Below are 16,128 nucleotides of genomic sequence, written 5' to 3' on the forward strand. Positions count from 1 at the left end.
GGTGCCCGTCGCCTGCATCCAACGGGCGTCGAGAAATTCTTGAAGAGGGCGCATCCGTAGTCTGCAGAGGCGCACCAGGTAGATGCAAGAGGACATCATCCCCAGGAGGGACTTGATGGACCTCACCCTGGCCACGTCCGTGGCAAGCAGGCGCTGGGCTTTGCCTAGAATGGCGTTCGTCCGTTCTTCCGATGGGGCCGCCAGGCGCCTCACTGTATCGAGCTTCGCTCCCAGAAACAGGGCCACCTGCGACGGCACCAGGTGGGACTTTGGGTAGTTTATGGCGAATCCCAGGTCTGTGAGTAGATGGACGGTCCTCGCAGTGTGTTCGACGGCAAGTTCCCTCGTCCTTGAGCGGATGAGCCAGTCGTCCAGGTTGGGGTAGACGTGAATCCCCTGCAGGCACAGCCGCGCCGCCACTGGTGCTAGGCACTTGGTAAAGACCCTGGGGGCCGACTTCAATCCGAAAGGCAGTGCTCTGAATTGGTAGTGGCGTCCGGGGACGACGAACCTGAGGAACTTTCGGTGACTTTTGAGGATGGGAACGTGGAAGTATGCATCCTCCAGGTCCAACGACGATAAAAAGTCGCCTTCCTCCAGCTGTCCCAGTACGTGCTGGAGGGTGACCATCCTGAACTTCTGTGATCTGATGTATTTGTTCAAACGACGAAGGTCCAGGATGGGGCGCCAGCCGCCCGTATTCTTCCTGACGAGGAAGTACCTTGAGTATACCCCGGAGTCCCGGAGCCTCTTCGGGACAAGCTCGATGGCGCCTTTCCTGAGCATCGCCCGTACTTCCAACAGCAGTTGCGGGACATGATTTTCGTTCCTGGCCACAGGTGGAACGTGAGGGCACTTTGTCAGGAATTCGATAGAGTGTCCTCTTGCCAGGGTATCCAGCACCCAACGGTCGGTGGAGATGGACTTCCACACGCCGACGAAGTTCGTCAGCTGGCCTCCCACCGGGGTGCTTCGGTGGGGGCCCGAGACCATGGCCGGTTCAGTCCTGCTTGGAGGTGGTGGCCTTGCCGCCCTGGCCACCTTGCCGACGGCGGCGAGACGCTCCCTGCTTGCCGCGACCCCTGTAGGCCTCCTGAGACGAGGAGCGTGCCGCCTGGCGGTAGGACGACGAGCCACCGCTGGATCCCTTGGAGGCACCCTGTCTGCCTCCGGAGCTCCGAAAGGGCCGTCGTTGCTGAAGGGCTCCTAGGGTGCGTGCCGTCTCCGTTTTTATGGCTTGGAGGGATTCGTCCACCGCCTTCCCGAACAAGTTGCTGCCGTCGAACGGTATGTCCAACACCCTGGTCTGGACGTCCTGACGGACGTCGGTCGCCCGGAGCCAACCCCGTCGTCGTAGGCAAACTCCGTTGCCCAGCTGGCGGAAACCGATATCGGCAATATCGGTTGCCACCGTTATGGCGTGGTCCGACGCCACCTCCCCCTCTTGCAGTATTTCCAGGGCCTCGGACCTCTTGTCGTCCGGCAGGAAGTCCAATATGGGGGCCAGCTTAAACCAGAGCTCCCTGTCGTAACGGGCCACGATCGCCAGGGCGTTGGCCGCTTTGATCGTCGTCGCCGCCGACGAAATGACCCGCCGCCCCATGGCGTCCAACTTCTTTCCCTCGCCGTCCGGTGGGGAATTCGACGTCGAGGCTCCTGACCCCGCCGCTTTCTTCTTCGCCGCCACCGAGACGACCGAGTCTGGCGTTGGCTGGGCCCTGAGGCACAGGGGAGCGGTTTCGGGGACCCGGTACTTCTTCTCGTACCGGTCCCGTTTGGCTGGTGCCGTGGAGGGGTTCTTGAGAACCGACAGGCCCTCCTCCCAGATGTCATCGATTAGGGGCACCGCGATGACCGTCTTCCTCTTGGCCTCCCGGCGCTGATAGAGGAAACCTTCCTTTCTCTGCTCCTCCGGGCAGAGCTGGAACAATTCGGACGCCCTGGCGATCATGGCGTGGAATGAGCCAATCTCGTCGGGCGGCGAGGCCCGTGCGACGGGAAACGGGAGACCCGTTCCGTCGTCGTCAGAACCCGTCGTCGAGCCCAACGCACCGTCATCTCCCGACTCGTGGGAGGATGAGGAGGGAACTGTAGGACTTACGGGGGCGAGCGGAGGAGAGGGTTGGGTCCTCCGTCGTTTGTTCTGAGGACTTCCCGACGGGCCAGGTTGCGGGTCCTCCGGCCTGGGCCGTGGGAATCTAGTCCTTATCTCAGAGCATATGGACTGGATAGCAGACAAAATGGCCGCCAAGCCATCCTGAGGCCTAGGATCCGGCTGCGCCGGAAGGGAAGGCCGCTCTTCCTCACCATCGTCGTCTTCCTCGGTTATCTCCCGAGGATCTTCCTGACGGGATCGAACCTTCTCGAATTGGACTTCGAGGTTCCTCACGGCCTCGGTCAGTTCCTCCTCCGAGGCTGACTCCGAGCTCGAGGAGGGCACCGTGCCCCCCCTCGCTTCTTCCATCATGGCGGCCACGACGATGGGCTGAAAAGAGGATTCCCTCCTTGGCGGCAGGGAAACTCTAGTCCCGGAGGCGGTCTCCGCTGGCGGTGTCTCTGCCGGCTTGGCCAGAGTCGCCGCGATAGTCTCGATAGAGGCCTTCGCCTGCTGGGTAGGGGCCTTCACCACCTTAGGTGCGTCCCGGGCCCTCTCCTTCGGGGGAGGGGCGACACCCCGCTCCCCCTCTTCCGAGATCGGACGGGGCTTCTCCCGAAGCTTACCCGGGGTCTCGGACTTTCTCTTCCCCGAACCGGAGCGTTGGATCGTGGTTGACGGTGCCGGGGAAGGTGCGCCCTGCCTGGCGACCGAAGAGCCCGACCTTTCGGCGCTCCCGGAGCCAGCGGACTCGCGGCGCTTGGCCTGGTGTTGGGCCCCCGTCGGCAGGGCGCCCGCACAGGACTTAGAAGCCCGCTCGGACCCTTTCTTCTTCTTCTCACCCGTCGAGCCCTTCTCCAACCAGCTTGCGAGACGGGATCGACGGTCCCTCATGGTCCGCTCCGACAAGTTCTTGCAGAACTGGCAGTCCTTCTCTACATGAGTCTTGTCCCCATGAAGATAGTAGAGGCATCGCGAATGTTCGTCTTCCTTAAACACATTCTGTAGCCCGCATCCAGGGCAGCTGCGAAACAGCTTGGGTCCGGGCGACGAACTCGCATCCTGGGCCATCTCGAAGTAGGCCGGGAATCTTCTGGAATACTCCAAGAAGTTGATTCGACGAAATCTTCACCCTTGAGGGGCGTAGGAAAATCCTGCAACGGGTAGCCGTTAACGGGAGTAGAAACGGTGGAGCTTGAGGCTCGATTAACCGAAAAAATGTGAAAATTCACCTGAAAAAGCGCAAAACACGCAGTAAAAGCTCGAGAGCTAAGCACAAGGACTCCCAACACTTGAACGTGCGGTAAAAATCTGAAGATGGCTGCCAGAGGCGGGGCTTAGGTAGAGGGCAGTATGATACAGAGAACAGTGATTGGTTACTACTACGAAAGACAGATCAGAAACGAAACTGATACTGATTTTTTCTTTACCGAGGATTCCCAGCCTGACGACGGGGAATATTCATGAGCATGTGAATCCATGCCAGACCCCATGCTGGAGAAACAGGTTTATTCAAAACAGTGCCTACAAAAACAATTGACTGCTTTGTTAACCTATTGTCAGGACAAAGACTTAAAGATTAATACTTCAAAGTCTAAAGCTATGATGTTTACTCTTAAGAACGAATATATGCGTAAATCGTACTAATTTTATATGGGTAAATGTTAATTTGGAAAAGGTGGAGTGTTATGTCTATATGGGGCTATTAGTTTGCTGTAATTGCAGTTGGAGTTGCCTAGTAGAGAAAAGCTCAAATAACCTGTGCAGGAGGGGACTGGCGGTGATTAGCTTCACCAATAAGTATGGAGGGAGAAGTATTTCCCCTGTAATGGAAATGTAAAGAATGCAGGCAGTCCCTGCTGTGTTATTTGGAGCAGAATTGTGGGGATATTCAGATACCAGCGGTCTGGTCTGTGAGGAAAATAAAATATTGAAGCAGCACCTTAACCTTCCCAATAGTGCTCCAAATTTACCGATCAAATTTGAGTTGAGGTTAGTATGGGCTTGAGTATTTGATAAAGTTGCGTCCGCTACTATACTGGTTGTGAATCTGGCATACAAGTGACCTTGTAGTACACTGGGAGGGAATGAGCAACCTGCTGCATCAGAACGGTGTAACTGGTCTTCCATGGTTTCAATTTATAAAAAATATGGCCATACTGCTGGACCTTCCTTAGCTGCTGGATGACCCCCTTCGGTTGGGAAATAATTATAAACTTGTTTTGAGGGAGGCGTATGATACATGGTTTTTAAAAGAGATATGTAAACAATCAAAGGAGAAAAGGGTGGTGCTTGAATTTTTAGAGTTGAAAAGTGTTTTTGTATTGGAAACTTATCTAGATATCCCTTGTAAAAGGATTGAGAAGACTTGAAGTTTAGATTAGGAATTCTTCCGGTTCATTTCTTTGTTGCACGTTGGAAGAAGGATTCTCTAGATAAATGTCCATTCTGTACCACCTTTGTGGAAGATGCTGTGCTGGAAGGAGATATTGATTAAGACTGTTTTTTGTTCAGTGGCAAACAAGGACTGTTGTTGCGGCGTATAGGCATTGTTTAATTAAGTATTTAGCCTCTGTGTGGGTGTTGTGTGTGACATTTTTAAACCGTTGTGTATCCATTTTTAGTTTTACAACGTATATTTACATTTTCTTGTGTTTTAAATTTTGTAAACTTTTTATGGCTCTGCTGAAATAATAGATTTCAACACACAAAACAGTGAGGGCGATAACCTTGGGTTGTCACAATAGCCAGTTTAGCATGGTGAAATGGAAGGGGTTTAAGGGCCTTGAGCAACTAGTTGTGACCTGCAATAGAAGCCCATCGTCCATCTATGTGGCAAGAAGTGGCGTATCACCGGGAACGGGTGGTTAAAGGTCGGATAAAGGCACTGCCCCACACACTAATTCTATGTGCCATGTAAAGTGTTTTAGATTAAAACCTGACTTTCTGTTTTCGCCAACAAATCCAAGAAGTGCAAATAAAGAGAAGCAGAGAGGCCTTTACTAAGGGATGATTGTACGGACCAGTCCATGGATAAAAAGGTCGTTCAGGATTTAAGCACACAGATTATAGAGCAAATTGGAATACATCAGTCCCTGGTGTTTCATAGCACATTACAGATGAGGAAGACTGAAAGGCAGCCAGGATCATTTCTAGACGGAACATAGTTTAACACTATGCTTAACAAAGCAGCCCTCACTGATTGGGTCTCTAAACACATCAGGTGGTCAGTAAATGTCCAAACGGTGTAAGGATGTTCAAAACGATCCCAAATGTCCTGGCTTCCAATTTACAGAAAAACACAGAACATCTCATTGGCAACATTCAAGTTACACTGGTAGAGTGAACTATATTTAAGGAATCATGTTCATTTCTTCCTATCAGAAATACCTTGTACTTCTGCAGATATTCCAGAATCGCCTCAAATCCCACAGCGTTCCTGAGATTCTCCTCATCTTCCTGAATTATATTTTCCATGAGAGAAATCCACGTCATGACTTCCGTTATTGCGTGGCGGGAAGGCAACTTGTCCATTTGTAGCTTTTAAAACAAATCATTTGAGTTACTCACAAATTTCAAAACACAGGTAGCAATTGCATCACATCATCTTCCATTTCCCTTTTTAGTTCTTATTGAGCACACATGTAAAATAAAACAATAATGTACAACATGTATGTGCAAAACATGTTCTATTCAATCCAATTAAAAATGGTGGATAGATGAGCAAAAGCGACTATTCTCCTTGAGTATTCATTAGCATATTTTCAAACTTCCCTGAATATTTAATTTCTTCATTAGGGTCTGTGAGCACTTAAGCTCAGAGGAATACAATTCATCAGTATAACGGCTGGGCAAGATCCAAGTGCTGGAAGCTAAACAGCAGATAAGCATGGTGTGCAAGCACATGCAACAAATTACAGATAACGAAACTAAGATCTCCAAGATAAATAAATGAGTCATTTATCAATGATCAATATGAATCAAAGTTGAGGAATGCATTAACAATATTAAACAGCACTAAGCACTGGTCGTGGGGAGCAGGACCATAGCTTGGCTAAGGGTGCTCAGGCATGGCCCCTGGCCATACTCCCGGCAGGGTGGCTGGGCATGCTTAAGGGTGATATCGGGTGGAATCGGGGTATCAGGAGGATAGCAGCCAAAGGTCATGGGCACAAGAGGTGGCTTGAGTGCCTGGCCAAGCTCACGCCCCCGCCCCGCTCTCCCAGGATGACCAGGAGACTATGAGGTTCCTTGGGGGTGCCCTGGGGTATGCCCAGCAAAGTTGCCAGTGGGATTGGCTGCAGGCCATGACAAGTGGCCACATGGTGTGGCTAAAGGCATTGGCCTGGGCATTGAGCCACTGCACTTGGTCACAGGCAAGCCCTGATGTGCACATATGGATGCTTTGAGGTGACTAGAGTAAGACGGCATGACATGCCCAGAGGTCACATGACGGGTGCAGGATGGTCCTGGGGCATAATTGAATATCATGCCCCATGCAACATGTCACTAGTTATGACAGCAGGCCATGCCCTGAGGCATAGGGCCACTGGACATGACTACAGGCCCCATCTGGGTCTAAGTGGGCCTGATAGCAGACCTCAGGGACCAGGCGCTCTGAGCGGCGTCAGAGCTGGGCTTGTAATGGCTGCGCCAAGTGCCTACTCGTTCAGATTCATCTCCAGTATCCAGTTTCTCACACATTCCTGCTACTACAGACAAAATGGCGGCTTTGGGAGACAAGATGGTGCTTCATGAAGAGACGTGCACATTCCAGCCAGAGGGTCCCCAGGGCTGTATGCCCTTGATGCCGAGGCATGACTTCACCCCTAGGGTTGAGTGGTTGCCAATGTACACACCGCAAAATGTCATGGTGTATGGCATACCCTGTGCCGTCCGTATCGGTCAATTATACAGATGCAAGCTATATGCAGATCAGGCAAGGGGTCAGTCAGCCACATCCCACAGCAAACATGCCAGCAGCACCAGAGCATTCTTCCCATGCATGCGAGGAGTGTTTTCTTGAAAAATGTATGACCCTCATGAGGTCCCAGCAAATGACGGGAATACTGAAAGGCATTATAAAGGAGGTGATGCCGGTACTATCTACCACACATGCTCAACCAGCAGGTCTGCTACAGATGCTGCCACCAGCCCCGGTACAAGTGCCTCCGCAGCCACCACCACAGGCAGACCCAGTAGCCCACGGGGTACCAGAGGTTTCGTCGCATCCTGTCTCAAAACAGCTCCAAAGGCCAGGCTCTGAGCCTGCAGAAGGAACACAGCAACTAAGCCTCAATCAGCGGGGTGCAGATCCTCCAGACACGGACAAGGAGGAGGATGCAGAAGAATCCATGTCTGCTAGAGCTTTTCATGACAGGTTAGCAGGTTTAGCAGAATATTTGGGTCTACCGCAACCTCCGCAGGAACAGCTGAAGGCAGGACTCCTGGCAGAGGTGCTAACATTAAGGGCATGAACCAGGTCAGGAAAACCCCTTCAAAAAGAGGTTGAGGCGTTGGCTAAAAAGGGCTGGACCAAACCACACACTACTGAGCCGGCTAATAAAAGGCTGTACGCTAAGTATAGGCAGGCAGAGGGCAACACCACTCTGATGTCCATGCACCCGCAACCGCATTCCTCAGTCATAGCACTGCATCAATGTGCTCTAAGCTGCAGGCATGTACCACCTCAACCACTACGACGTCCCTGTTAGCAAAGGAAGTCAGAGTGTTAGAAGCCTTCGGAAAGAAGGTATAGCTTAATGCGGGCTACATCTTAGGCAGGCAAATGGGGATGCCATGCTAGCAGCCACTAGCCAGAGGCTATGGAGAGAAATCTCTGACTTTCTACCAGTTTCCTATTCACAAACAGGCAGCATTCAATTCAGGACTAGCAGAAGCCAAGATGGTGGCGCAAAACATGATGGAAGAAGCAGTGGCCCACATAAACAAAATGGTGCCGGCCATCTGCATAGCCATTGATATGAGGCACTCAGCCTGGATGAGGGCCACAAAGAATAATACAGATGTCCAAGAGCAGATTCTGGACCTCTTGTTCGAGGGGGTGGAGTCATTCCGCTCCTCAACAGATGAGGCTAAACAAAAAAGAAGGCGAGCTCCCCGACTGCTAAGTCCTTAGCTATTTTAGCCAAAGTCTTTGGGCAAGTTCAATGCAGATCGGACAGAGGGAGAACATTTGGTGGTTTCCGGAGGGTTTCGGGAGCCCCTGACGGGTCACAGAGCCTGTATAGGAGCAAGCAGCAGCGATCTTCTACAAAGGGATTCTACCAATTCCCCCCAACCTCCAACCATTCCCCAGCCGCAGATGGAAAGAAACAACGAGCGGGGCATATGGGTACACAGTTCTCTGGTGGGGCAGGCTTGCCTCACACACTCCGTTCTGGTGTGGTCACTTTGCAGACCACTGGACCATTTCCTGTTCCTCTGCCCTTACTACCAATTTAGTTCTACATTTATTCCCTAAAAGAACTTAAAAGGGAGACCACCAGGGGGCGCGGAACATGCTGGACGTGTAAGTCCTGCGCTCCTGAATGCACCGCAGGGCCTAGTGGATGCGACCAGTCCCCGGCCTGGATTACCGAGCCCAGCCAGTGGAGAGCCCCTCTGCATGCAGCGGGCCCCACCCCGAGACCCGCAGTGAAGACCTTCTGTGGTGAGACCGGGAGCGGAGCCCCAAGAAAGGCCCACAGAGCGCTCCCCAGCACCGGAGGCTAGTGTGCACCGGAGACGCCAGAGGCCCCAGACACCGAGGGCGGCCGACCCCACGGCACCGCGACAAGGACTAGTGGAGCCGCGCGCCCCCACCCTGCGCTCACGACCTGTGCCGGACGGTCGGGTCTCCAAGGAGGCGCGGCGACATAAGAGGCACGGGGCTACGGTCCCTCATCGAGATAGAGGGCCGCGGGCTCTGGAGAAGGGCTTCCCGGGCCCCCGCCCTTCAACAACGTACGGGGGACGGTGAGGAACGGAAGAGCGCCCACCAGCACACCACGGGGAGCCTCGTTCCTGGGAGGCCCACACGAGGACCCGCAGACGGCCGCCCCCGCGGGAGGAAACGGCCAACCCAGGATACCGGCCCAGAGCACCACCGAGGGAGGCACGGGGCGAGGACCCTCCACACGTGATCCCTGCCGACACGGGGTACCGGACGGGTGTCGCGGACTCTGGGGGACGTGGCCCGGGCCCCCACTGGCTACGGAGAGGAGCAGTTGAGCGGCCTGGACCCCCCACAGTGACTGTGAAGTGAGGAGGTGAGGAGAGCGTTGGCGGGAAGAGACAGACTGGATGCAGTGAAAGCGGGCTCCCCTCCCGCACAACCTTTCCCGTGTGGCGCCCCGGCTCCCTACCTAGCTGGGGAGTAGGCCAGAGGGACCGAAGGTGCCGAGGATCGGACACCGTACCCCCCGAAGGTCCCACCTGACGACACGGCACAGCCCCCCCATAGAGCTGCTACCCAACACGAGGCGCTCCACGCAAGACCTTAGCACACCAGGCACGGGGGGGGCCTTGGGCCGTGGTGTACACCACAGGTCCCCCGCGAAAGGACCCCGGACAGAGGCACCACCCCTGGATGCGTCAAGAAACCCAGACCCTGGAGAGCACGCCGACATTGGGGGCGATCTCGTCTCTCCAGCGCTTCCGACGGCCCCACTCAGCCACGAAGGAGGCCCCCAGAGACACCATGCCCTCAGGCGGCGAACCCCCCCCCTGCACCACTCACGAGGGAGGATCTCAAGGACATCCTCCACGAGATCAAGGCAATCCGGACAGATATACAAGCGTCCATAGTGGATCTCAAGGGGAGGGTGGACACCATAGAGGAGAAAATGGAGGGGATGGAAAACAACCACCTCCAGACGGACCTCCTGGACATGAAATACGAGGCGAGGCTAACGGACCTAGAGATAAGAGATGAGGACATAACCTTGAAGATGGACGATTTGGAAAACAGAGAGCGCCGGAACAACCTGCGTATCATGGGTGTGTCGCAGGAGAGAGGGGAGACAGCGGCGGATGTGGGGAGGAAGGTCCAGGGCCTGATAAACCAGCTCTTCGCGTTAGAGGGGGGCAAAGAGGTCCAGGTGGAGAGAGCGCATCGAGGTGGAGGGGTTGCGGGTGGAGGCCCAAAGTCCATTGTGGTGAGGTTCCTCCGCTACAGGGAGAAAATGGAGGTCCTGGAGAAGGCAAAGAGGCTGGGGAGCTTTATTTTTGAAGGCGACACAATTAAGATTTACCAGGACTTATCGTATCTTACGCTCACCCGCAGAAGAGAATGTCGTCCGCTCACCCAGTGGCTTACTGCTCAAGACATAAGATACAGATGGTCCTTCCCCTTCGCCCTGTCCTTTGAACGCGCTGGGGTGGACTACAGAGTGACCAGTGGCAAGGAGGCCTCGCAAGTACTGCAAGTGATCAAGGGGGTCGCCCTGCGTGAGGAAGACGAGGTGGACAACCAAGCATCGGGTGACACCAGGAGAGAACCGGCTGGCCCTTCGGCCACGAAGAAGAAGACAAAGGGCAGGAGGAAATTCAGGAAACCAAACACCCCGACATCGGAGGCCGAAGGGGACTAGGTGAAGTAAGACAAACCAACTGGAAGATCAAGATTAGTTTGTTAGCAACCCCGGCCGGGGACGCGAGTTTCATCAAGAGAACTGCGGTGCAGGAACACGCTCACACCCTGGTGGCTTGCCCGTTGGCAGGCGTCATGCAAGAGGGAGAGAAAAGGGAGGGGGGAGGCGAGGGGATGGGGGACAAAGACCTTGGGGCACAGGACATATCCAGCTTGGTAAAGAAGCGGGGCAGCTCTCACAGGACCGGGAAAACAATTAATCCATCAGAGAGAAGCAATGGCAGACAGTGAATAAAGGGGCCGGGTCGAGTCGCTTAGGATGGGCTCCCTTAACGTCAAGGGGCTTAACTCCCCAACGAAGCGCTCCCTTCTAGGAAGGGAAATGAGAAACGGGAGAGTGGATATTATGTTTGTACAAGAAACCAGGACGGTGAGGGGGGAGGAGAGGGCCATCCCTGGACCACACGTGGGTCAGACCTTCTGGGCATCCGGCCACATAAAGAAAGGAGGAGTCGGTATCTTGCTTCATAGGAATCAGAAATGAATGGAAGTGTCCACTTGGGAGAGGGAGGATGGGAGGGCCCTGGTAGTGTCTGGTAAGTTACATGATACCAGAGTCACCCTTGCAGCAATATATTGCCCCAACATGGGTCAGAGGGAATTCGTTCAAGAGGCCCTGCGGGAGGTGATGGCTAAAGCAGATGGCCTTTTGCTCCTGGGGGGGGACTTTAATATGTGGGCGGACCGAGAGCTGGACCATAGTGGGAACGCAGGCCCTCCGAATAGCAGTGGGGGGACGCCTCACGGGGCGTTGCGGGAAATAATGTGGGAGCAGGTGCTGGTGGACATATGGCGGGAGCTGCACCCGAGGCCCAAGGGATACACCTTCCACTCTGCGGCCCACGGCACCAGAACTAGAATAGATTATCTTTTCATTGGAAACCAGCACATGAGCAGAATAGAGACCTGTGAGATTCGGCCCGTTAGCTGGTCAGACCACAATATGGTCTGGTCGGATGTCTGTATGGCAGGCCTGAAACCCAGGGAATCTCTATGGAAATGCAACAATTTCCTGTTGAGAGACGTGGTCTTTAAGGAAGAAATGGCAACAGCGATCAGAGAATTCTTTGAGGTAAATGACACGGGGGAAGTCAACAGGGAGATTGTGTGGGAGGCGGCAAAGGCAACCTGGAGGGGTAGGCTAATTAGTGAAGGGGCCTCCAAAAAAAGGGTTAGGACCCTCCTGACCCACAGATTAAGATCGGAGATAATTACGTTAGAAAGGTCGGAGGGGAAGGTGGAGACAGAGAGAGAGAGGGACCTGGGCATCGCAAGGGAAAAGAGACAAGAATTGCGGGAAATGGAGATGGGCAAGATTGTAGCGGGACTCCAACATTTACGTCAAAAATACTATGAAAAAGGGGACAAGGCGGACACCATGCTGGCAGCAAAACTTCGAGGCCAGAGGGCGGATAGATGGGTGGCGAGGTTAAGTAGTGGGGAAGAAGGGGACGTATCCGACCCGGAAGAGATTGCAGAGAAATGTGTGTCTTTTTACGAGGCCCTGTATGGAAGAGAGGCGGAGACGGAAAAGGAAGCCTTGGATGATTATCTCAAGGGGGTCACCCTCCCGGCTCTTGAACCCCTAGAAGTTCAATCCTCGACGCCCCGATAACGGAGGAGGAGGTACTAAGAGCTATAGCGGGCCTGAAGAGGGGTAGGGCCCCAGGAGAGGATGGGTTCACGGCAGGCTTTTACAAGGCCTTCTCGGGCCTCCTGGCAGGGTTCCTGGCAGGTCTCTTCTCGCACATAATGGAGACAGGCAGAGCGCCCACATCCTTTGGCAAAGTGCTAATTACAGTAATCCCGAAGGAGGGGAAGGACCCGGCGGATAGCCGCTCCTATAGACCTATTTCCCTCCTGAATGTGGATGCAAAGCTATTCACCAGGATCATTGCTACTAGGCTGGACGGTCATATGCCGAGGCTAATCCATCCCGATCAGGTGGGTTTTATACAGGGTAGGCAGGGGGCCGACACAATGCGGAAGACCCTACATCTGATGAGGGAGGCAGCGCCGAGGGGTGGAAACCCGGTTTTGGTCTCGATCGACGCAGAGAAGGCGTTCGACCGGGTCGACTGGGGATTCCTCCAGGGGGTACTCAAGAAACTGGGGCTGGGAACTGGGATTATACGAGCGATCAAAGCCTTATATGTGTCACCAACTGCCAGAGTCACAGTCATGGGTGTCTGTCACGAGTCTTCCACCTCCAAAGAGGTACGAGGCAGGGCTGCCCTCTTTCCCCACTCCTCTTCGCCATGACAATGGAAGTATTAGCAGAGTATATCAGGGGCTCCCCAGGGGTTCAGGGAATTGAGGTGGGGGAACGTACCTTTACACTGGGTCTTTACGCAGATGATATCTTGCTTCACCTCCGGGAACCGACAAGGAAATTCCCGGCAGCCCTGCAGGAAATTGAACGGTACGGTCGATTCTCAGGCTTTAAGGTGAATATTAGCAAGTCCATGATTTTTCCATTTGCCTCTGATACGGATAGAAATGTTACTGAACTTATCCCACTACGCCTGCAGATCTGTACAGAAGGGATAAAATACCTGGGGATCAACATAGTACGCCCCGGTGAGGATCTGAACCAGGCCAACTACCCCCCACTATTTGATAAACTGTTCAGAGAAATGGAGAGCTTGGGGAAGGGGCAGATCTCCTGGATGGGAAGGATAAATGCCATAAAAATGAACCTGCTCCCCAGAGTGCTGTATGTCTTCCAGATGCTCCCCTTGGAAGCCCCAGACACATACCTCAGAGAAGCCAAGAGGCGCATAATGAAGTTTATGTGGCAGGGCCGGAGACACAGAATAGGGTATGAGACCCTCACCCTCCCAAAAGATAGAGGGGTGGTCGCCTTGGCCGACTTGACAGTCTACCACAGGGCAGCCCAACTCAGGGCCTTGGTCCCACATCTTAGAGAGGACCCCAATAAACAATGGGTATACATTGAAAACTACTACCTGCACCCAGTCACCGTAGGCGAATGGCTATGGGTCCCTTTAAATAAGCTCCCCAAAAGAATCAGGGATCACCCGATACTGGGTACAATGTGGAAAGCGCTAGCGGGGAAGGGAAATAGAGAGAAAGTCACGACATGGCCTTCGCCCCTGAGCCACATCAGGTCCACTCCAGTGCTAGAGGAAATCCCAGGCCACGAACACTACCAGTCATGGTTCGACGCAGGCCTCTGCAGGGTCGGCCAACTGGTGAGGGAGGACACCTTCATAAGCATCCAGGAGCTCGAGGAGGCTCTGGGAATTGGCAGGCTCTCCCCACTTCTATACCTTCGCCTTAAGGGAATTCTCATGAAACCAAAGCTAAAGCCCTGCATACAAAGAAAGCTCACCCCGGTCGAGAAAATCCTAGACTCCCACACGGAAATGAAAGGCCTTATCTCTCTCCTGTACGGAGCTCTCTTAATCCCCCGCGAGGGATCGATTAAAAGTCTTAGAGGGAAATGGGAAAGGGACCTGGGCTGGGACATTGGGGATGGGCTCTGGTGGAAATTATGTAGCAGGGCATTCAAGACATCTATTTCCTGCCAGTACAAGACACATGCCATCAAACTTCTTCATAGGTGGCAATATGACCCGATCACCCTCTCCAGGATGTTCCCAGACGTTGCCCCGTTGTGTTGGCACGGTTGCGGAGAGAGGACCAACTATTGGCACATGTGGTGGTCCTGTGAGAAGGTCCAAGTTTATTGGTCGGAGGTGCTCAGTTGGCTTAAGGACGCGGGAGAAGGGGTCTATCCATTGGAGCCACTCACACTATTATTTGGGCTACAGCAAAAGGATGAGTACTGGGAGAAGCTCCCGGACTTGACACACTCCTTACTCCTAGCAGCTAGGGCTGCACGGGCCAGGACATGGAAGAGAGCAGCACTCCCCTCAAGGAGAGAATGGGTGAAAGTGGCCAAGGACATTTATTTTATGGATAGACTAACAGCAGCACTTCATGGCTCCAGCTCGCAGCTCGAGGCCGACTGGTTACAATTCCTGGAGGTGTTTTCCAGCACAAACTGCGAGCCAGAAAGGTGATATGACCACTCCACCCGGCCCGAAACCAGTTTCAGGATTGAACTTATTTTACGCTTCTAAGGAAAGCTGATTCATTGTGTCTGTTTATATGCCCGGTCGGCGCTGCCCGAAGAAATTATCCATGGAAACGTGGAGCCTGTACCCCAAGAAGGGGGATTTTGAGGGGGGGGGCTGAATACAGTGGAGAGTTACGGTCTTTGTTTGAAGTTGATATGGGCATGTGCCCTAATGTAATCGTTTTTCAGAGCTCTTTGTTGTTCAGAAAATCAATAAAAATATATTTTAAAAAAAAAAGAACTTAAAAAAGCAGTGTAGCAAATGTACACAGAAGTCTCTCTCAAACTGAATACAATAGAGAGCGCTCCTAATCTTCCCGAATTCCTGCATCATGATCTCTCACCGCCTCCTGGAAATTCTTTCCTGAAACTTAGATAAACTTTAGGCCCAACACACAGGAGCCTGAAAAACTGGACTTCACTGCTGGAAAATTTACAATGAAAGGCAGTTTAGAACGTTCACAAGCTGTCCTTTGTCCCTTCCCAGACCAATCAGGATGCTGGCTCCCGTCCACCATCTTGGTCTGGGAATTTTGCCTGACTCTGAATACAAAGAGTTCAGGACTGCCAAAAACACAAAGAAGATCCACAAACAAACAGAAAATTAGATAAATACATTAAACTCTCAAAACTAATTCCCCATGCATTATGTCTCCATGCCTCTGTGCCATATGCCCATAGGACCTGACCTATGCCTAACTTCCATTACAGGAGCGGACAGTTCTGCCCACCCCTTTAACAGAATGGGACTCCCACTCTCCCGGAGGAGAGGTCAGCTCTGAATGCCAACATTGCAGAAGAGGAGGTTCCTCCCTCTCAGAGAGGATATGGCTTCTACTCGAGGATTTTTCGCAATAAAAAAAAAAGAACCAGGCGGGCCTGAGAGAGGTGCCGGATCTCTCATTCCTCAACCTCTATCTACCCCTTCAAAAATTCAAGATGGTTACGCAGACACTGATAACAGAGTCCCTGTTTGGGCGAGACTGGATGTGCTCCCTGGACCTTAAGGATGCTTACCGACACATACTGATATGGTAACCTCGTTGCTGTTATCTAAGATTCACAGTTACGGGACTGCATTTCCAGTACAAAGTACTCCTGTTGGGGCTGAATTCTGCCCCTCTGGTTTTTACCAGACTAATAAACTCGGTGGCCTCTATACTTTGAGCTGATGGACACCATGTTTACCAGTACTTGGACGACGGGCTAATCAGAGCAGTGTTGCCAGGTGCAGTGAAACTTAGATCACAGCGTTTCATGGACATTCTGTACGAG

General features: G+C 53.1%; 1 protein-coding gene across 17 annotated transcripts in view; it reads right to left on the bottom strand.

Moving 5' to 3' along the window:
* The window catches only part of SYNE1 (spectrin repeat containing nuclear envelope protein 1), a 1,651,720-nt gene that overhangs the window by 358,772 nt on the left and 1,276,820 nt on the right, over positions 1-16,128 (bottom strand). For all 17 annotated transcript variants that reach the window (XM_069606781.1, XM_069606782.1, XM_069606785.1 and 14 more), the window contains one exon: positions 5,486-5,635. In XM_069606781.1, coding sequence (XP_069462882.1) covers positions 5,486-5,635 — 150 coding nt within the window. The remainder of the gene's footprint in view (positions 1-5,485; positions 5,636-16,128) is intronic.

This window comes from Ambystoma mexicanum, chromosome 4p (genome assembly GCF_040938575.1).
Source record: "Ambystoma mexicanum isolate Mex_15411 chromosome 4p, UKY_AmexF1_1, whole genome shotgun sequence".
NCBI classification, from domain to species: domain Eukaryota; kingdom Metazoa; phylum Chordata; class Amphibia; order Caudata; family Ambystomatidae; genus Ambystoma; species Ambystoma mexicanum.